Consider the following 20,894-nt stretch of genomic DNA (forward strand, 5'->3'; position numbering starts at 1 on the left):
CTGCTGTGACTCGCACTGACTTTGCACCTGCGAATATAGCCATGGCAAGAACGTGATCAAGATTGCAGAGGAGAAGCGCGAACCGCAGTATCACGGTAAAAACGTGATCAAGATTACTGACGAGAAGCGCGAGCCCCAGTACCATGGCAAGAATGTCATAAAGGTTGAGGACGAGTAAAGGGGCTGGAAAGTCATCTCTGAATGATAGTCAGGGCGGCCGACGTAAGGATGTTTACATAGAGCAATGCGAGATGGATCGTGACAAATCGGGAACTGTGATTTTCATTGTGAGGTGTTCCTGCTTTTGTGGCTGCCCAGTCGTCCGCGTCCAGATGGCCGTTCATCACTGGTGCGTGCTAGAAGTGTATTCAGGGCGGTTTGAACAAGCGCCTTCATTCGGAGTGAGCGATAACTCTCTCTCTACCTCACAGACTTCCACATCGTCATAGAGAGATTTTTGTCAGTCCAAATTTCATGGAGCGCACTACTACAATAATAGTAAAGGTAGCAATGTGCGAAGTGTGTTGAACATGCATAGTCGGGATAGCCCATGCCAATATGATATAACAACAGTGTAGAATTAACCACCAGTGGTATACGCAATAGTGACGGTCCAGATGACATCAAAATTTGGTGGTATTAGGATCAAGCCAAGCCCCAGGCGTGGTCTTGTACCGTTTCTCAAATGCGCATCGAGCGGCACGAGCGGGTGTTGTAAACTCGTTCCGGGGCTGACGAGCTTCCAGAATCAGGAGCGAGGCCCCCTTCGGCAGTCCGATTAGACATACCCTTCCCGTCTCGTTGACTGGGCATGAAAGAAGAACCAGAGACCCGACCGGACATCTGATGTTGTCTCCTGAAGTAACTGATCTAGTTTCTTGGTTAGCTCTGCTCACGAAAGTATACGAGCTCATCATGCCTCGTCGAGCTCGACTAGTAGTCGGCCTTCCTCCGCAACAACCCTCTTCACGCTCTCGTTGACGTTGCCCTCAAGAATGACCTTACACCCTTTGGGCAGCCATCTTAGAATGCGAAACGCGTTTGCGTAGATGCCACCGTGGTGGCCTGCAGGCAGAGTGTCGAAATCGGGAAGCATGACATCCAGTCTAATCGTGAATGTCCTGAGACCCCAGCAGTAGCGCAGTCCCAAGCGCACCATATCAGCAAAGCTATCCAAGATGTCGTGATGTGAAGGAATAGCAAGAGTGACAGATCGAATGAGCGAGCGCGAGCGCTGGTGTAGTTGTGCCAGTGTGGCGACGCTTGATTCGATGGAGAGAGTGAAGCAGTTCTCAGAGTAGAAGATTTGACGTGCTTCCTTGTAGACAAGGGAACATGTTCGAAGAAGCTCTACGTTGACGCCTGCGTTGTTCCTTGCTTTCTTTGGCTTTGGTGTCTCAGCATCGCCGTCTTTCTCGTCTTTGGATGCCAAGTCCAGCAGCAAGGGTTCGTCTCTGCACAGAGCACACCGGTAGATGTCCATCCGGAGTTCGGCAGGCAGCTTCAGGAACGGAAACACATCTTTGCTTAGTTGCTCTTGTTCGGCCAAAGAACTGGCTTCGGGCGTGGGGAGGCCAATGTCATGCAGCGCAGCAAGCTGGGAAGCGTTGGCAGGATCCCTCATAGCGCGCGCTGAGCCCGAGGTGTCCGTCGGCGGTTTTGCGAGCGAGTCCCAAAGAATGTCTGAGCGAATCCTCCGCTTCTTGGTCGGTGGTTGGAGTCCTACGTGCGCAGCTGATGTTGCCTCACGTTCCCTAATGCAGGATTCGGATGCCTCCTCAACGAGCTCTTCCGTGGGCGCAAGTCGTTTTGAGCGCGCCATCGTGCGTGAATTGATATTTCTTCCGAATGGGAGGCCGAGACGTCCAACACTTGTTATATGGTCGTGAGCATGGTGAGTCCAGCACAGGTATCGCCCGAGTCCGGTTGTCGTCGCGCGACTCGACTCGACTCGTGGTGGTATGGAGAAGGAAGACAGACAGGCTCCGGAGCACCTGTTACCGTTCGGTGGTGTACAACACAAAATGTGAGCTGGTAATCAATACCCGAAAGCGATGCACCAGGTGGGCATATGAAATATAGCAAGCAGCACACGGGAGCGTGCAAGAACGAAAAGCGCAAACGGCCGCCGGATTGACGTTGGGGATGCATGCTGGCCCGCTTGGCGCGCTAGTTGGATGCGGGGTCGATCTCCAGTCGCATGCTCGAGAAGTGGGCTTAGGGGCTTGCTCGCATTCAACCCATGAGACATTGCAAAGGGAGAAGCAGTATTTTTTTTCTTTCTTTGGCTTTATTGCTCTGCACGCATGCATCTGAGACTCTCGCTATCCCCCGCGAAATCAATGAAATGCATATAATTCCCCCAAGCCTGCGGTCGCAACGCTCCTCCCACGAAAAGTTACATTCAAAGATATCTTTACGCGAACCAGAAAATGCTACACCCGATCCCCCATATGTTGGGATGAAGCCGGACCAACTCGCGGCTTCGCATGCGTGAAGCTTTTCGACTCCTACCCCAATGAACGTTCGAAATAGATGAAGCACCATCAGACTGTCTGCTCCGCAGCGCTGGAATATCAGACAAAAGAAACGAACCAATCCTCTTGCACAAGCCATCGTACCCTATAAGTCTATTAAAGGACCAGCACCCGCGCCACCTTGCTGCCTATTGCCCTGGCCAAAGGGGTTGGAGCTGCCGTAGGGGTTGGCCCCAAAGCCTCCCGCAGGCCCTGTCTGTGCCGGCATCATGCGATTTTGTTGCGGCATGCCTGTAAACTGCGAGTTGAGGAAGGGATTGTTGCCGGTAGCGTTGGCGTTGATCTGGTTCAGACCGGAACCTGCCGAATTGACAAACGTTCCCGGGGCCGTATGCTGTGCCGGAAGTCGGAGGTTTCCTACGTTTCCAAATGTATCCTGTCCCTCTCCTGTTGCAAGCAGAGCGTTGAGTCTTGCTGCATTCGGGTCCATTTCCTTTTGAGGTTGCTGGGCCGGAGGCGAGAACGATACCGGCGGGTTGAAGTTCGTGTTGTTGAACTGTGACTGAGTCTTTTGTTCGTACAGCGTGTTAAGCGTCGGCTGCCTCTGCGTCGGCTGCGGTTGGGCAGTCTGTGGTCGATTGAACGATTGTGCGAACGGATTGTTCGATCCTGTAGGTTGCGGAACGAGTGATTCCTGAGGCTTGTTGGTTGCCCAAGGGTTGTGGTTGCCTGGCTGCAGGGTACTCTGGTCTTGCTGCTGTTGCTGCTGACCGAAGCCGTTGTTCATCTGGCCATATGGGTTGTTCTGGCCAAAGGCAGTTTGTTGAGGTTGCAGGTACTGCTGCTGTTGCTGTTGCTGGTTGAAGGCATCATAGTTTGGCTGCTGCTGCTGAGGCATACCATTGTAACCCCCATAGCCAGTTTGGAAGGCCGTCTGCTGGGGCTGTAAACCCGTAGGCTGTGCGTATGCGTTATTGAGATAGCCGGTGCTCTGGGGCTGTTGCTGCGGGTTGTTGTCCATCAAATTTCCAAACCAGTCTACTGCGCCTTGCTGCTGGTAACCTTGGTTGTTGCCCGTGGGCTGGTAGGCAGTGGGTTGGGACGGAGTCTCGCCAAAAAGGAGGTCGGCATTGCTCGATTCAAGTTCCTTTCGCCGCAATTCCTCCTCCTCCTTGCTAAGTTTGATGGCCTTTTGAAGATCGTCATCGTCATCAACGGTAACGTTGTTACGTTCGCGGCGCTTACGCTCTTCTTCGGCCTCATTCTTGCTTGCTTCCAGCGCCAACCTCAACTCCAGGTCTTCTTCATTCTCGCGACGTTGACGACCTTCGCGACGACGGCCTTCTGGAGCTGGACCACCATGCTGCTGATTGCCCCCACCATACTCCTCGATACCAGTGACGCGAGACTTCCAAGACTTTCGGTCTTGCCGCTCTGCACGTAGACGTTCTTCATCCATGACCAGCGAAGTAAGCTCTTTCGCGGCAATACGAACTGTCCAGCGTTAGCGATTTTCCCTTCCATTGCGCAAATGCACGCACTGTTCTGGCCCACATCCCGGCCATCCTCATCGATGTATTGGAACTCGCGCAGTGTTTTGATGATGTAGATGTTTTTCCGCGCCCAGGTGACGACCAGCTCGGACCCCTCATGCAAGCAATAGTCCAGGACCTTGAGGGACTTCAGCACGTGGCGCCAGTTCTTTCCCTTGTCGTTGAGCCGCTTGTCGAGCATATCCATAACTTGATAGAAGTCGGTCGAGCTATTATTCGCGATTAGCGCATTGTTACGAGCTTCGGGACGGCGTCCCTACTTGTTGAAGGTAATCTGAGCAATCTCGGCCATGTCGGAGCCCACCGGACCCCACGGGTCGTTGCTCGTCGCTGTGATTGTCAGTTTAGAGATAGCGATCCCAATTTGAATTGCCGTACCATTTCGGACTTTCACCTCAACCGCAGAATAGCCCTTGGTGACATTCTTGACACTCCTCACTACCTTCGACATGGTCGAAGATGGAGCTCAGTGCAGCGGGACGGTGCGCGCTGCTGTGTGCTGGGATAGCTGAGTCGGACGCGAAGACGGCCGCACAAAGGGTCGGTGGATCGGTTGGGGTCGCGTTGGGCGGCGCAGTGGTGCGGTCGACGATGATGCAAGCCGTTGGACCGCAGCGGCTGTCTTGGCGCGGTAGGACGAGTGAGCGAGGAAGAGTGCCGGCTCGTTGTAGCGGCGATGCGCAAATTCTCTGCAGGAAAGACTTAGTAAGAGTCGTCGTGGTGCACGGGGCTGTGAAGTGGCGGCTCTGCAGCGTGCGGGTGAGCAGGACTGGCTCGGTGGTTCAGGGAGCTGGTGCTGGCTTCGTCACCGGGCTGGGCTGGGCTGGCCAAAGCGTACCCTCGACCCGCTTGCCGCTCAACAAGGCTAAAGACGCACGAGCTCACAATGCGGAACATCTAGGGCAGCTCTACAGGCCGTTGCTTGTCTGCAGATACATATTCCAGTGGCATGGCCTTGATGGTGGCTGCACAGCGCGTGTCACGACCAACTTGCATATCCGAAATGGGTCAGGGATCGCATGCAGGAATTACAGAAGCGCGTCGGCGCGATTTGAATGTCTAAAGCGGATTTACATCCTTCATTAATTACCAGTCTAGAGATTGCCAGTGCAAAGGAAATACCCGAGTAACCTGCGAGCCGCAGACGCCCTTGCCAGTCTTAGAAGGGACACCCAACTCCATCAGTTCCCTTGAACCGTAAGAAAACGCCCACCAGCTTCACAGTAGAGCTTGGTGAGTAGGGAATGCAACAAACGAGATAGTGAGTCGGTCACCAACCCAAACGCAACCAAATCAGAAAAGACTGCAGAGGCAAAGAGGCAGTTAATGATACCCTGCAGATTCATGTACCGCCATGCAGAATGTCCCCGAGATCGAGCAAACACGCCGGAAGAAGCAACGAAATTTTTGTGTAGTTGAAAACAGGGGTATAAGTCCTGCCGAGAACACCGATGTAATGAATTGGAACCTTCAACTTGAGATCTTTGCGGTAGTTGTACAGAGAGTGAGCGACACTTTTATTGCACCGCGGGCGCCCACATTTGCTGGCCCTGATTGGTGCTGTAGTGGTCCGGCTCAGTGCTGTTGGGGCGGCGGATGGTGTTGTTTTGGTAGTACATATTGTGGGGCGGGTTGGCGTACTGCGGCTCTGGGTAGACATAGCTGTTCTCACCAGCTCCCGGAGAGGGCAGAGCCTGGTGAGAAGGCGATTGCCAGCCCACCGCAGTCATGTGGGGGCTTCCACTTGCGCTGTTGCTCCCCGACTGGTTGTGGTTGGCGGATGCCGGCGGCTCCAGAATCGGAGGTGGGCCATAACCGCTAGGGTGCGATGTGATGGCTGGACGCGAGCCGCTCGCAGTCGACGTGTACGACTGCGACGTTAGAGCGGGAGACGCACGCGGGCTGGGCTGGGGCATCTCATTCCTAAGATGAGGCGGCACATTCATGCTACCCATGTACGCGTACTCGGGCTGCTGGCGGTGCATACCGGGAACAACACCCGCAGGCATGCCGCCGGCAGGTGACATGGACGTGAGACGATCATTGGGCGACGGCGTGTTTAACGGAGACGCGGTCTCAGAATACTCCTCAGCATCAGAGCGAGCGGATCGGCTCGGGGCAGATGCCCGGGAAGCGAGAGCTGCGGCAGTGGCTGCAGCAGCTTCCTCGACAGTGCCTGTGTGGTGGTTTTGGTGGCGCGTTAGGGTTGTGCGACGCGTAAACGTCTTCTGGCAGTCCGCGTAGGGGCACTTGTAAGGGCGCTTGCCAGAGTGAATGCGACGATGGCGCGCAAGCGAGCTGGAGTCGCTGAAGGGCTAGGCGAGATTAGAAAACATATTGCAACACGCAACCGAAAGCATACCTTGCCGCAACGCTCACACATGTGGGGCTTCTCGCCGGTGTGGACACGTTGATGGACAGTCAGAGCGGAGCGCTGGATAAACTGCTTGCCGCAGTTGGGGTATTCGCACACATGGGGACGGATGCCGCTGTGGATGCGCTCTGTATACTGTTAGTGCTGGCACTGTTTTGGTGTTGAGGTCCAAGCTCCTTACCGTGACGTGCGAGGTCACTGCGTCGCGCGAAACCCTTGCCACATGTGGAGCACGCGAATGCCTTTGGCGGGCCGTTCTCGTTGGCAGGGCGGCCGCCAGCATGTTGTGTCTGCTGATCCGGCATCTGCTGCTGAGCATACGGGTTTTCTTGTGGATTGGGGATGTAGCTGTTATTGTTGAGCATCTGCATGGGTGCCTGTTGTTGCATGGGCGTGGGCGACGGATAGCGCATGCCGTTCATGTGCTGGGCGGGGATGGGAGGGTACGAGGGGAGTTGCTGTTGGGGCTGCTGCGAGGAATAGCGAGACGAGTCGGACGGGTGTGGCGAGACGCCGCGCTCGGAGCCGTTCTCAGACTTGATGTGGCCGTTCATATAGGCCGGCTGAGCGGCGAAGTGCTGTGGTTGGTGCTGCATGGCGTGCTGCATGCCGAAGGGTGAGCCTGTTCCTGCGTGGGCGGTCAATCTCGCGTTCAAAATGGTGCCCAGCTCCATCGCCAGGGGAAGAGGTCGCGTGGCAGAACAGCGGGCCGAGGGCCCAGCGTGAAAGGACGGTGGGTGCGCACCAGGTAGCTAGGCGGTGAGCCTGCGGCGGCGAGGTGAAAGCGAGGGTGCCGGCGCGGTGGTGGTGATGGCGGCCAGCAGGAGGCGTCGAGGGCGATGTCGAGGTGGCCCGAGTTGGTGTCTGTAGAGATGGGCGGACCGCGTGCAGGCCAATGCTGAGGTTGCACTAGAGCGAGCGTCAGCCAGAGTAAACGGCCACAGGGGCAGCGCTGCCTGTGACGAGCGCAAAGTCGAAGGCGCGCCCGTCGTCGCCGGCATGGCGACACGCAGACGCCCTCGCCGTCCCGAGGACAGAAAGGGGCAGCGGCGCCAGCGCGGCAGGCGGCGGGCGCAGCGGCTTGCGCTCGCGGCGGCGGACGGTGCGAACATACCTACGAGTGAGGCCTGCGGGAGGGCAGGGCAGAGGATGGCTGTTGATGGGGTGTGGAGTTGAAAGGTACAAAGTCCTCTGCTGCTTCTTTGCGCGTGTTGTGATTTCTGAGCTAGCGCCCGAAACAGTTTACGGCTAGTTGCGAGTCGAAAACCCCAGCAAGTGGCAGAGACGATGTGCAGCCGTGGACGCTCAGGCCAGCAGACCAAGGGCAAGGGACGCTGCACTTGTCGAGGCCCCGGCGGACTCTGCTGTCTCTTTCCGGCCGCCTGAAACCCGCAAATCTCACGCAGCTCCTTTCGAGCAACGCAGCCCACGATGACTAACGCGCCGCTGACTACTGTCGCCTGCTCGCCTTCAGCGCTGCGGACCCCGAGCAGAAGACTGGCGAGCGCGCTGGCTGCACTGCGGTGGACGGCTGGCTCGGCCCGGATGCGATCCGTCCTGTGACGTCTCGCGCCGTGTCGTCTGGCTGCGAGTCTGGCAGTGTACCAAACTGTCTCGATTCCCACGCGATCCTGGTCGGATCCGCCCCAGTGGCCGTTGGAGGATCAGATGTGCCTCCCCGGGGTGGCAGAAGCAACGTTGCTACAGCTGCACGCCCGTCAGTCTACCGCCAGTCTATCGCCCGTCTCGGGGAGGAAAGCGCTCGCTGCGCTGACTGTGTCCGCCCAGGGAATAGGAAGCGGTGGGATGCTCACCTGCTCAGCTTGGAAGCGCCCCTATTGTGTGAATCCTTCTGTCGCTGCGGCTAGGTAATGGAAATGCACACGCGAGGTAATGCCCGATTGCAATGCGTGCGTGGGAGGCTCTCGGTCGGTGCGATGTTGAGTGGCGGTCGTTGGAAATGGATGTCTTCAGGCGCGGGCAATGGTGCTTTGCGTCACGGTGCTTTGCTCAGTCACAGGCGTGCGCGTAGCAAGATAATATGGTACCGTCACTTAATCCGCAGTGGGCGCAGGGGCAGCCTAATATTCGCAGATCACGCTTGTTTATACGGGCATCAGGATGGCATTTCATACCACGCTATCCTTGCGCCCACCAGAAGGGCACGCCAGGGCCCTCACCATCCCCACGACCATCTGCCAGACCCACCGCAAGAGTCAAGGCTCAGAGGCACTGCGCCTGTCTGAGCCGTTCTGTGGCGCTGGCGAACAGACAGGCAGCCAGGGAGCGGCCAATCCAACAGCCGCCTGCATAAACCTGCCGCTGGATGCGGCCACGAGAGCGGCGCGCGCGGGGAGCAGAGTCAGGCGCGGTTTCGAAGCAGCTCAGGTTCGCAGCGCTGCGACTTGAGGCGTAGAGCTGTCGCAGGAGCTGGGGGCATCGAAGCCTTCCACCTTCTAGCGGCCTTCTACGGTCCATGCGCTCTCAAACCACGGAACTCACAAACAGCAGAATCCCTGCGGATACCCCAAATTTAGCATGTTGCGAAACATCATGAGCGTCTGCCGCCAGCCGTCGAGTTCCAAGGTGCAAATCGCCTCTCGCGGCCAGCCTGCGAGCCTAGCAGCGCGTGGGAGTGACATTGCGAGCTCTCGGCGTCGCGGCTGTCCGACCCACCCCTGAAGCCATCACGAACCACAGCTTGGGCGCCATGAGCGCCCGTCGTGGGACAGAGGACACACGTCCCCAACTGCGCCGCTGCTTCCCACGAGGCGCGAGGCGCATGTCATCATGGCAGCAGCTCTTGTTCACGGCACATACATAGCACCTGCAGTGCCACCTCCCCTTACTGTGAAGAGTGATGCCCTCCGACAGACCACGTATAACTGCAACATGCTCGAGAACCACCGTCACACGACCCGTTCTGCATCAACATCCGTTACGTTTGAGCGCATCGGGATCGGCGCAGCCTCGTCGTACGGTAGCCAACTCGATCGTCCACATTTCGACCCACGTCAGAAAACCCTATTCCATAGAAGGCATTCTGCTGTACAACTTGGTCGTTCACGCGTACCACAACATGTCAGTACAATGGGCAGATTGCAGGCCGTGGGCGACGAGAGCAGCCGCGAGTCATCGCAGGCAGGACGCCGACCAGAATCGCTTCCGCGATGCCACAATAGCAGTCTGTGCTCGTTACCAAGATGCGGTTGATGCACGGGGTCACCCTAGCCGGCTCCACCTTGAGCCTCAATGCACTGTCTCCGGGCGATCGTCTCACCCTTCTCATGCTTTACCCTCGCAGAGCAGCTCGGAACACCCGCTCCTCGCACCCTCGAGCAGGGCGTCATCTCGGGATACGACCGGGCAGATGCACCAACCTTCTCTCTACTCAGAGACGGGCCAGCGACTGCAGTGTGGCTTTGGCGCCGACCTGTCACATTTGACCGGTAAAACTGCGACAGGGCACCAACGTTTCACAAGTACACATCCTCGAGTTCGACATGCATTTCTTCGCTGTCGGCTGGGGATGCTCGCGCACTATTCTTGTGCCAACGCCACGTCGTGCGTCAGAACCTTGAACGTCTGCCTCACGGACGCATGCCACTGGCCAGCCGGCTGCAGCCCCAGCTTCCGCGTGCATCATCTCCGACGGCGCGTTTTCCAACCAACACCGCTCGGGCACCAGAGCATGGAGCGCCTGGCAGCCCAACCCCCATAGGGCTCCAACTGCATCCAAGCGCTTTCTAGAAGCCTCCCGCTTTCGTGTTAGGGGCACGCTGACCGCTGCCTCGCAATTTGAAAGAATGTCCGCCCACAACAGTCCGCGTCACAGAGTGCGTCGTGCGCAGCCCCCTTGTTTCCAGAAGACTACCCCTTTTACCCTAATTTTCCGCGGCTGGTGCCTGCCCGGCCCTGTTTTCGCCGGTCGGGACCGCTGCGTCATCCCGCGCTCACGTTGTGCAACGCGGTCAGTTCGGCGCGGCACGTTGCGGAGGTCTCAGCTTTGCGTTGCATTGGCGGCGTTGGGACGCACCTGGGTAACTGGCCGCATCGCAAGTACAAATGCTTCTTCTTGCGCGATCTTCGAAGGAACCCCAATTGACAATGTAGGTGTTCTCGGAAGCTGTAGGCCGAAAGGCGATCGAGATCCGTACCTGCGCTTGCCCCTTTTACCGAATGCAATATACGTACAGGCACCATGGGCATGCTGCATCATAGTGCGTCCTGGGCGAATGTTAGTTCTTCCCACTTTGGAAGGTTCCTATTGCCATGAGGCCATTGATGTAATCGCCTCGAACATGTCTCAGCTGGTCAATGCTGATTGTTGTCGTGAACCATTGTAGGGACTACAGATCACTTCAGCACGGGTTCAGACATACTTGTCGAGTCTAATGATCCTCTGATGTGACACTAGTACATGCACAGATGCTTCAAGACGTTGGCGGTTAATTTGTACACTTCTCATGCTCTGCGTGTCGTTCATATCATGTCTAAGACGACTAAATGTCCTAGACTAATCACCGCCGTCAATGGAGGCAAGCAGACATGCGGGGAAAGCCATGTATGGGATACTGACCCATGGAGCCATGGGCCAGGCTCCTTCGTCGATGATTTGCGAGCTATCCAGTAACATTTCTGGACAAACCTGGCCTATCAATAAGCTGGATTCCTCGCAATCAGCAAGCCATCACACAATCAATGATCTTTTGAAACTATTCGTCAGTTAAGACATGTAAATGTAATGCTCTCACACCTGCTATGAAATTATGCTCCAGAACCAACAAGGAATGGGGAGTGTATCTAGCAAGAAAAATTCCAAATGCCAGAACGACCAACGCTCGAATAACCAAACGCGAACAATTGAAAACAGCCTCTAAGTCTACGTCGATTCCCGGGCAGAATGTCTAAACCCTTGGGACGCCTCCAGTGCCAAACAGCTCCATATGTACCCTGTTGTCGTCGACGCCAAAACTCTTCAGCTTTGCTTCTACTTCCAACATGAACTGCGTGGGTCCGCAGACGAAGTATTGCGCCTTCTTATTCTCCGTGAAGAGATGCTCCTGCTCGATCTTGTCTAGGTTGACGCGGCCTTCGACGTCGTAATGCTGTCCCTTGACTTCGCCTGCGACAGGTGAGGAAGAGAAGTACAGCTTGCGAATACTCCTCTCGCGGGCTGCCAGCTCGTCGACGTGCGCCTTGAACGCTCGCACCCTGGAATGCCGCGATCCATGAATCCAAGTAATCGGTCGCGAGCCGCCATCTTCGACCAATGCGTTCAGAATGCTCATCAAGCACGTCAGGCCGACACCCGCCGAGATCAGCACAACGGGTGAGTCCTTCTCTCCGTCGTTGTCTTCGAAGAAAAAGTCGCCAAATGGATGCGACAGCTTGACCACGTCCCCCACCTCCTTCGTATCGTGCAGGATATTCGACAAGTACCCCGCATGTGCCATATGCTTTGGCTCTCCAATCTCAATCTCGGGCTCCCTCTTGACGCTGATCCGCAGATACGGCTTCCCCGGCGCATCGCTCAAACTGTACTGCCGCGCCTGCCACACGCCGCCGTCGAGCTCCTCGATAAACATATTCACAGAGACGTACTGCCCCGGCTTGAACAGCGGGAGCTTGAGGTTCGCGTCCACAGGCTCGAAATAAAACGACGTGATCTCCTCGGACTCCTTTTCTTTGCGTGTGATCTTGAAGTCTTGCCAGCCCTGCCAGTAGCTCGTCGCCGCGTACATTTGCGCCTCTTTATCAATCATGATGTTGGCGAGCTGCCAGTAGGCGGCGCCCCAGGCGTCGAGGAGCTCCTCGGTCGCGGCGTCGCCGAGCACAGCCTTCATCGTCTTGAGCAGGAACTCGCCCACGATGCCGTAGTGCTCGGCCTGAACGTTCAGGCTGACGTGCTTGTGGCAGATGAGCTCGACGGCGGGACTAAGCTTGCCCAGATCATCGAGGTTGGCGGCGTAGGCGTAGAGCGCGCCGGCGAGGGCGCGCGCTTGGTGGCCTGTTGCTTGGTGCGTGTGGTTGAAGATGTTTTTGAGGGACGGGTTCGCGGAGATCATGTCGTGGTAGAATTTTGCGGTGATAGTCTCGCCATGTTGAGCGAGGACCGGAACTGTGGACTTGACGATGGCGGTTTGTGCTGGTGTCAAGGCCGCCGCCATGGTGTCTGCGTGTCAGGATTGGTAGGATGACTTGGGTATATTGAGCTGTTGTTCTGATAATGAAGGTCCAACTTAGAAGATTCAAGTACTTGTGAACTTGAAACTGAATGCAGATGTTTCAATGATCTTTGAATTATCGTCGTAGGCGGTAGGATATGGTTGTGAAATACTATTCTGATGACAAGGAAAAATAAAGAAACATCGCACACCGCGTCTTATATACACGCACTACATCAAAGGGTCCTCCATCTCTTCTCTCGAGTTGAGTATTTCCGCGGAAACTGCCATGCTTCAACAGCGTCCATGGTGTCGAAGAAAACAGGCCATGCCAGGCCTAAACCCGGGACCAGACCCTCGCGCCAAAAACATCAGCTCACTGCCCCTCGCCGCGCGCCGTCAGGAAAGAATTCATTTGCGCTTACGGAAAACATTGTGTGAGTAAGCGGTCGCACAAGTGCAGCTGTTACGTAGTAGCGCGAGAATCTGCAGGGTCGGAGTCGCATTCGCGTGGGTTGCACGCGGTCTGTTCCGCAGAGCCGCTGTTTTCTCCGCCACTCCCGACGTGGTAGGGTTGACAGGTACGACTAGACTTAGCTTTTACGAAGGGTGACGTGATTATTGGGTGTTCTCATGTGCTGTGGCTTTTGTATACTTTACTTCCCAGTGCGAAGAGTTGGTTGCGACCGTCGAGAGAATGTGCACTTGGCGAAAGATAATGCCTCAATGATGACCCGTTACTATACTTGTACCTGCACCTGGATGCACGAAAGCCGACAATGTATCATCAGCACTACGCTGGCCTTGGCACCAACCTATGTAGGCTCGGCCAGCATGAAGTCTTCAACCGCTTCTCCACGTAGGTCACTGTGGCACTCCATGTCGGAGACCAAACCCTATTCAACACGGCATAGAACAAACTCAGCCTAATCGCCAGCCTCTACTGCCATGAAAAATCTCATATGCCGCGCTTGATCCCTTGTGTTGCCGTAGACCATGTGACAAAACATCACCCCACCACGTGAGCTGGCGCGCCGAAACATTCCGACTCCGCCATGCAAAGGGTGTAATCGGAATCCGGGCCGCTGTTATTGGACAAGAATTGGTAATTTGGTTTTTCGGTCACTCGGTGATGGAAAGTTTTTATTACCCTGCTGGTGAGCATTTCTCCGCGGCAAACAAAGGTGGGCCGCTTTCCGGATTCGGATAGGTATGACTGCCTATACGAGTTACCGTGTCAGGTAGATTGTTTTTACAATGCGACCGACCCTGAATATATGGATCAGAGCTCTGGCACCGTAAAGGGTCAATGTGTTGATGGTTCTACGTTTTGTGTCCGTTGCGGCAATGTTTGTGTCATAGCTGACAATACTGTAGCGTTGAGCTGGCGATTTGTGCCGCTCTTGGACGGCGGAGTGGAGTGGAGAATTACATGATTCGTATGAATCTCTAATTGCATTTCCGCTGTCCTTTGTTGCCCACGCGAAGTTAAAGCTGACTAGGTCTATAGAATACAACTATCACGCACACGGGAAAGCTCTGCTCCCCTTGAAAAGGGGCAGTAGCCGTATCAGTGTCGTGAACGGTGGCATTGAACACGGATGTCGGTTCTGAGCGAACGATACCTCAACGCCTCGATGACCATGGACCAGCGAATCAATATTTGGATTGCACTTCCCTTCTCAGGTAAGCTACTGAAAGACTATCAACATTAAAGTTTGTGGTATCCTTTAACACAGCTTTGAACAATACCAAAGTATACGCAAGTCGTTCAAGGAGATTCGTTATGGTATCAATGATCGCTGTGTCGATGCTGTCCAGCCAAGAGGGCTGCAATTCTTTTTTACAAGTGCCGTTGGGTATCAATTGGAAAGAAGGCGTCCGTGGGTCTGCACTCTGCTAGCTGGACGCCGTATATGTTCAATAACGCCGCGCCATGGGTAAAAATCATTTGCTGAGTCGGGTGCAACAGAAGGGCTACTCCATTCCGATGGAGCTTGAACCGGCTTGTCGAGAGTATCCAGGAAATGAAATGCAAGCGCAAGGCAGAAACTCAATGTCTGCAGTCTAATGCCGTGCCACCACGGGGTATCGTCGTGAATCCTACTCCAGGAGCACCACAGCCTTGGACACCAGTGAAAGATGAATTTTCGAGTCGCCCATGTCCGTCCTAAGGAACTTCCTGTTGACCGTCAAGGCATCCGCAACATCCCTGGCCTTATTCAGAGGCTGGTCGCAGTACTGCCAAATCGCTGGAAAGAGGCACAATTTGACCATCTTGCCTATGCATCGCGATGTTGGTATGGTGTTTCCAAAAGGGTCTTCTACCCTCATAGAAGGCTCATCGAATGTTGTTCCTTGCTGAAAAAAGTGGATACAATATTCCAACGGACTCACCAACAGCTTTGAGTAGAGTTTGATCGCACGCGAGCAAAGTCCCCCGAGGTCCCTTGAGATTGTGTCATGTGGATCTGACGATGATGCGAGCCCGAGCATTTGGCTTATCCACGAAGATCTTTGCTCTGCTTTCTGGTGCGTCAAGGCGTTTTGCACTCGGTCCTCTTTGAGTAGCATCTCAGTTGCAAGTAAGTCCAAGCGCTTTACTTCAGACATATCCCCTGTGTCAATTAGCAAAAGCGAAAGTTCGATCAGTATTGCGTCCACCCCGGCCCACCTCAGCGAACCCAGGTATCCAAGGGCGTCCCCGGAAAATTTGAGAAACGGCATACCTGCTGCACCAATCATAGTGTACAAATGTCTGAGTAAATCTGAATGCTGGCTTTCGAGTAAAGGTGTCGGATATTCGAAGACAAATATGAAAAGAAGGCGTGCCAAAGAACCGTGAAGCTTGAGGAGCACATTGTTTTCGTGCGCACCGAGATATTGGGCGCTCTGCTGAACGATGGCTTTGTAATGCGGATCGTTTGAAAAGGTTACGTCGATCGATTCGTACAGTCGCTGAAAGTCTGGCTCCGTGAATTTTCGGTCAGCCAGAATAGTCCCAGTCAATAGTCTACACTGGTGACACAACAATGTCCATTCACCATCGACCGCTTTCGTAAAGGGAGCCTGCGGCGCATGCACGGTCTCAGGCTCGATAGCGCTAACGCTGCCGACCAGACTCTTTATAATACGTTCGTACTTGGTTGTTTTTCTCTCTTCCCCTGTTAATTGATCCAGAAGGGATTCAAAAACATCATCGCGATCGCTGACCACCTCTTTACGCACGCTTTCCAATGTGTCCAGTTCATCATCTGACCCAGTCCAGCCATCTCTGTGACGCTGCAGCAGCCATAATACCATATTAGACAGTGTTTCAATTTTTGCGTCTTTGGCGTCTGGTGGTTCGTTTGCGCCATGCTGTTCAATGGAAGGTTGCCAATTCATTTGAGAGAGATCTGTCTGATCCGTTTGATCGGTCTCTTCATGTTCCTTGCTGGCCACAGTAGAATCTGTTTCACTAGAATCGTGACTCCCGGTCGCGTTTTCGCCAACTTCCTTAGACTCTGCTTGGATTGGCACTGAGATGGGCGGCGTGATGGTCCTTATAATAGTGGTTTTCATGAATTTTGCATTGCTAGTAACATTAGAAGGCGGTTTCCGTGAAAGAGGCGAGGGCTGGTGTTGGAAAGGGGAAGGTCGGGTAGATGAGGGCGGTTGGAGTTCCAGTCTCGATGTTGACTCTGGCTCTGGTCCTTGTTCCGGTTCTGTCGATGTCGATGTCGATGTCGATGTCGAATCTGATTCTGAAGCCCGAAAGAGTTTGTTGCGCTCTGTTTCTGCTTCGTCGGCCTGTTGCACGGGATTAGACCTTGCCGAATTTAAGATACGTGTGCACCCGTAATACAACTTACAATGATGAGAGGGAGCCCAAGCTCATGTCGCATATCATTATATTCAAGCACTGGAAATTATACCAATTAGCAGGTCAAACTTCGGATGCTTGTAACGATAAGAATCTGTGAGGGTTTCCAAAGTAATGCAGTCACGTACCCAGCTCCTCAGGCGCGCGATGCCACTCAATGCATCGACTGCCTTTCGACACCACCTCCCGTTTGCTGACGTACTTGGACCCTATTTTGCCTGCTAACTCTTGCAAATATACGACGACTTTGCCTTCGGCGGTTTTCGCGTTCACTACGCGTCCGAACCTCTTCTGGAACTCCTTGACCAATGTTTCCTGGAATCGATCATCATCGCCTTGCTCTATGCACCAGTCGAGCCAGTTAACCAAGAACACGAGCTCGGTTCCTTTGATGCGTGGTTTGGGCCCTGTCCGCGGCGTGTGGGTCGTTCCACGCGCAGCAGCCGCTGCATTAGTGCTGTCGTCGGGAGGTTCGGATGGAGCGAAGCGGTACGGGCCATTGAAGCGACCGCGACGACTCCCAATCGTTTTAGGCATTATAGCTGCCTAGCAGCTGGTGATGGTCGCGACAGGACGCGGCAGTGAGGATGTGGAGGTGGAGAGGAATCGGCTAGAAACCTTTTGAGATGCGAATCATATGACTGGCCGGCCTAGACCGGTAACAGAATGGCGTCTGTTTTAATCATGATTAGCTTGCACGGCACAGGTGGGTACAGTCGACACAGCCCCAATTCGCTTTAGACTCGTATAGATGATCGGGGTAGCGCCTGTACGTGGATGTCATTGGTGCGGGACAAGGATGCGGCTGTATCGAGGCGCTCCAACCGAGCGATTCCATACGTTACAGTTGACCGATCGTGTTAGTGTTAGCGGTGAACATGCCAGCAGGTGGCCTTGAGCACATCGACTTGATTAATGCGCCGCGACTCCCCGAAGTACGAGGTGCAGAAACAGCGAGTCGATGTTGACCTCACCCATCGTCCGCAATAATTACTTTTCGTGGCCAATGTCTTGGCCCAGCCGCGTGCAACCCCAACGCATCTCACCACACTCGTCCAGGAACACAAACTAAGCGCAGCAGCTCGGCGTTATAATGCATCGCGTGCATCCATACACCATAAGCCTCTGCAGCCCCACCCAGAGGCCGTCGCGCTTTCCATGTACGCGCGGATACCCTGTGATGGGGAAGCCCATCACTTCGAGTTGCGGCTTCAAATCGAGTCTCAGAGCTCCACATACCAGACGTGTTGGCTTCCGTTTGAGCACTCGAAACATGGACCAAAAGTGCATCCCGAACCAGCGTGTCAAGGCTAAAACAATTTCCAGATGCTCACCATCGGCTCGAATATCGATTTACGATACTTTGAGATCAATGCACATAATGTTCGGAAACAACCAGATACGCCGTGCATTGATTATCTGACGATGGTCCCTTGACCCATAGAAACGGCCAGAAGCTCCCGGGAACACAACTAGGTTGGCCGTGGAAATATGATTCACTTTGCCAGGATAGAGGGAAAGACGCAACAGTAAATGTTCACACATGTCGTAGTTCAAGTGATATGAGGGGTTATCAGCATACCCGATGCAAAGGTTTAAGTTAACGGATCTGCACAAGGGCGAAACACATGCTTAACTTATCATCGGATCAAAAGCACTAGCTCATTCTCCACGCATGTCTATCTACCGCTAAATTGCAGATCATTGGGCACTGTGTCACAGCAACCTCGTGCCGCTCGAAAACGTGAACTCCATCTGAGATGAAAGTCCTCCGATATGTGCCCAATCACAGCCCTACGGCGTTCCTTGATTACTTCAACATTCCTTCGGCTTCTTGGGCGTGATCTATGCTAGAATTTCGTCCTGATAATACTCCATTCGGCAAGTCATCTCCGATTCGTGTTCACGTATTCTGGCCCCCATTCTTCCGCGGAGGATTATAGTGGCTTTCTCGATTGGACGGCTATAATGTGGCTTCGTATCCACATACCAAGCTATGGCGATCAAACGTGTACTGCAAAAAGGGGTAATCTAGTGAGAGGTAGACCGCGGCTGGGGCTCACATTGTTGGTACATGTGACTCGGCGCGCGCTGGTGGAGCAATTCGGGAATCTATGTGCAGTACATTGTTATTGAGCGTTTTCCTGGTGGGTTTAATTGTGCTATTACGCCGGGCCCGTGTATCTCATGTAGGGAAATGGAGATGACGCAGCCGAGGAAGGCAAACACACATTCGAGATTCCCATGGTCTGCTGGCTATCGAATCTCCTGCAGTGTCCGTATGACCCAAGGACAAACAAATCCGGGTCGGGTGTGCGAGGTTGTTGAGGGGGCGTCGGAAGCTGCTCGAAGGTGTTGTGCGTCTGTTGTGGTGGCGTATACAAGTCCTCTGCTCCAGAAGATACCGACGGTGTATACTCCACGTTGGGCATCCAAATCGGAACGTTCCAAGTTGACATGTTGACGTTAGAAGTATGTCCATACATCGTATTGTTCCAGGTGCCTTCGCAAGCGGTGTAATTTTGGGATGGACGACCGAACTGACGATCATAAGATGTTGTTGCAGCCGAAAAGATAGAGTCCATAGAGTTGCCACTTGTTACTACTGTTGGTGGGAAAAGGGCGCTGGATGGGAGTGGGAAGGCTGGTGCTGCTTGCGTCTGAACCTGGTACTCTGGTGTGACCATGCGTTCCTGGTGTGCTTCTTCAACAGCTTGCGCAGCATCTTCTGGCGATTCCCCGTCTCTCAGAAGCTGTTGCAGATATTGCAATTTCCTCTTGCGCTTCTCCCCTGAACGCTTGTCAGACACAGTTTCATTGATAATCTGGCGAATCACCCACTGTAGTTTCTGGAGGCGATTCGGTTCTGCTGTTTCCTAATCTCGCTGTTGACTTTCTTGGGTTTCGTTCCCGGCTCCTGCCTCTCAAAGTCTTCGTTTGCCCTCCTGCTAGACGGCCTTGGTGTAGTATGAGACTGGTTCGACAGCATGGCGCCAGCAGATGGTACCATCGAATGCAGTGTATTAGCGTGCGAAAACAAGGCAAGAACCCGCGCTCGATGGCTCTTTTAGTTCGATGGAGCGGACCGCCAAGGAGAGCCGTTGTATATGAAGGTCCGGATTCTGGAACACCGTAGATGGCCGGCTAGCCGAACAAGGTGGTATTTCCAGCTAACACCTTTTCTTGGAAAGCTGAATAACAACGACAAGAATAGCAGCGTATGTGTATTCCACAAGTAAACTCCGCAGTGGGTCCTCCCGCCACGAACTTGACCTTGATACCGCCTTGCTATGTAGGCATGGATCAGGAAAGTGGCGTTCGTCGTGAGCGCGCCTTTCGCACATCGACATGTGCTTCCTGGAGATGCATGAAGATCGGTGCTATTGGCCATCGGTAACTCGGTGCACAGGGCTCGTGGAGGTTTAGTTAACAATGACCACTTTCGGCATCTCAGCCGCTCGAATGCGAAGTCTGATACTCGATGAATCATCCGATCAACTGCGAGTTTGGTCCGTGAGCGCTCTCACACACACAAAAGACATGTGAGCGGTGGACACAAACCACAGGCTCCACGACGAATCAGCATAACATCGAAACATAAGCGGACGCGCCGCTGCCTGGCGAAAGGTCAAACTGCAGGGAAAGTCGCGAAGCATCGTTGAAGGATGCCGCATCGATTTCCCGGGACCGTGTTCATGCACGCTTCAGCTGTACTAGATCTAACAGGGATTAGCTTTATGCTTAAATTAATCTTGCGCCAATGAACTGTGATGAGAGGTGATGCGTAAGCATAGGTCCGAACGGCTTGACCGCCAGACGGCGACCTCAGGGTGTGCACCGGACTTATTTGTCGATTAGAGGTTCTACCAGGGGCGGACAGACTACTTGTTGGAGTAACTATTTGAATAAGCGATTACTCGCCACGCGGACAGCGGTGCATGGTTCGGCCCTATGAAGCCACTCCAATAGAATGACTGCATGTTGCACCGACTGCTTGCTACCACAAGTACATCGGTCTGCTGTCTTGATCTGCATTGACGCCTACATCTGGCCAAGTGACCTCACTAGGAGGCATACATACTGTGGGTGAAGATCTGGCGCAGGATTGAAAGTGAGGAATTGATCCGTGGTGAGATCGAAACCGGAAGTCCGGGTGCTACACTGTTGCTCTACGTTACCCGATGTTCCGGAGCTGGCGGGCAGACAATATCGATCACTCGTTGTGAAGTCACCGCTTTGCGAGAATGGAGTGAACCAAGTCATTATTCAGTGTCCTACCAGTATATCCCCTAGACTGCAGAATTTGTCACCATCGAAGGGGGTGTCTTCTTGCGGATGTATACTGATCATGCAGCTCAGCCGAGCCTTTGCTGCTTCAAGCTCAACACTTGGCTCATTGGACCGCGCACGCTTACGAGTTTACTATCCGGGGAAAGCACGGTGGCAACCTTGCTGCAG

At 54.2% G+C, this 20,894-nt stretch overlaps 7 protein-coding genes across 7 annotated transcripts; 2 read left to right on the forward strand and 5 right to left on the reverse strand.

The window, feature by feature from the left end:
• Window positions 1-349: 349 nt before the first annotated feature.
• CC84DRAFT_1159309 (uncharacterized protein) lies at window positions 350-2,117 on the reverse strand. Its single transcript, XM_018177195.1, has 2 exons — window positions 920-2,117; window positions 350-870 (listed from the first exon to the last, which is right to left on the reverse strand). The coding sequence occupies exons 1-2, from the start codon at window positions 1,820-1,822 to the stop codon at window positions 682-684; spliced, it is 1,092 nt and encodes a 363-aa protein (XP_018042263.1). The 5' UTR covers window positions 1,823-2,117; the 3' UTR covers window positions 350-681.
• A 268-nt stretch (window positions 2,118-2,385) lies between these two features.
• CC84DRAFT_1254271 (ENTH-domain-containing protein) lies at window positions 2,386-4,818 on the reverse strand. The gene is made up of 4 exons (XM_018184445.1): window positions 4,409-4,818; window positions 4,291-4,360; window positions 4,019-4,239; window positions 2,386-3,971 (listed from the first exon to the last, which is right to left on the reverse strand). Exons 1-4 carry the CDS (start codon window positions 4,479-4,481, stop codon window positions 2,623-2,625), a joined length of 1,713 nt encoding a protein of 570 aa, XP_018042264.1. The 5' UTR covers window positions 4,482-4,818; the 3' UTR covers window positions 2,386-2,622.
• On the forward strand, window positions 4,386-5,332 carry CC84DRAFT_59843 (uncharacterized protein). Its single transcript, XM_018186820.1, has one exon. It carries the CDS (start codon window positions 4,490-4,492, stop codon window positions 5,114-5,116), a length of 627 nt encoding a protein of 208 aa, XP_018042265.1. The 5' UTR covers window positions 4,386-4,489; the 3' UTR covers window positions 5,117-5,332.
• Window positions 5,333-5,547: 215 nt separating this feature from the next.
• CC84DRAFT_1079796 (uncharacterized protein) lies at window positions 5,548-7,078 on the reverse strand (the record flags this gene model as incomplete). Its single annotated transcript, XM_018173862.1, has 3 exons — window positions 5,548-6,345; window positions 6,393-6,532; window positions 6,586-7,078. 3 exons carry the CDS (start codon window positions 7,076-7,078, stop codon window positions 5,548-5,550), a joined length of 1,431 nt encoding a protein of 476 aa, XP_018042266.1.
• A 2,405-nt stretch (window positions 7,079-9,483) lies between these two features.
• On the forward strand, window positions 9,484-11,037 carry CC84DRAFT_1170734 (uncharacterized protein; the record flags this gene model as incomplete). Its single annotated transcript, XM_018179869.1, has 3 exons — window positions 9,484-9,886; window positions 10,029-10,624; window positions 10,822-11,037. The coding sequence occupies 3 exons, from the start codon at window positions 9,484-9,486 to the stop codon at window positions 11,035-11,037; spliced, it is 1,215 nt and encodes a 404-aa protein (XP_018042267.1).
• Window positions 10,963-12,717, reverse strand: CC84DRAFT_58642 (globin-like protein). The gene has a single exon (XM_018186786.1). It carries the CDS (start codon window positions 12,572-12,574, stop codon window positions 11,312-11,314), a length of 1,263 nt encoding a protein of 420 aa, XP_018042268.1. The 5' UTR covers window positions 12,575-12,717; the 3' UTR covers window positions 10,963-11,311.
• Window positions 12,718-18,586: 5,869 nt separating this feature from the next.
• CC84DRAFT_60162 (uncharacterized protein) lies at window positions 18,587-19,526 on the reverse strand. The gene is made up of 2 exons (XM_018186846.1): window positions 19,278-19,526; window positions 18,587-19,227 (listed from the first exon to the last, which is right to left on the reverse strand). The coding sequence occupies exons 1-2, from the start codon at window positions 19,444-19,446 to the stop codon at window positions 18,602-18,604; spliced, it is 795 nt and encodes a 264-aa protein (XP_018042269.1). The 5' UTR covers window positions 19,447-19,526; the 3' UTR covers window positions 18,587-18,601.
• Between the last annotated feature and the right edge of the window lie 1,368 nt (window positions 19,527-20,894).

The sequence above is a fragment of the Paraphaeosphaeria sporulosa genome (genome assembly GCF_001642045.1).
Source record: "Paraphaeosphaeria sporulosa strain AP3s5-JAC2a unplaced genomic scaffold CC84scaffold_1, whole genome shotgun sequence".
Classification (NCBI taxonomy): Eukaryota; Fungi; Ascomycota; class Dothideomycetes; order Pleosporales; family Didymosphaeriaceae; genus Paraphaeosphaeria; species Paraphaeosphaeria sporulosa.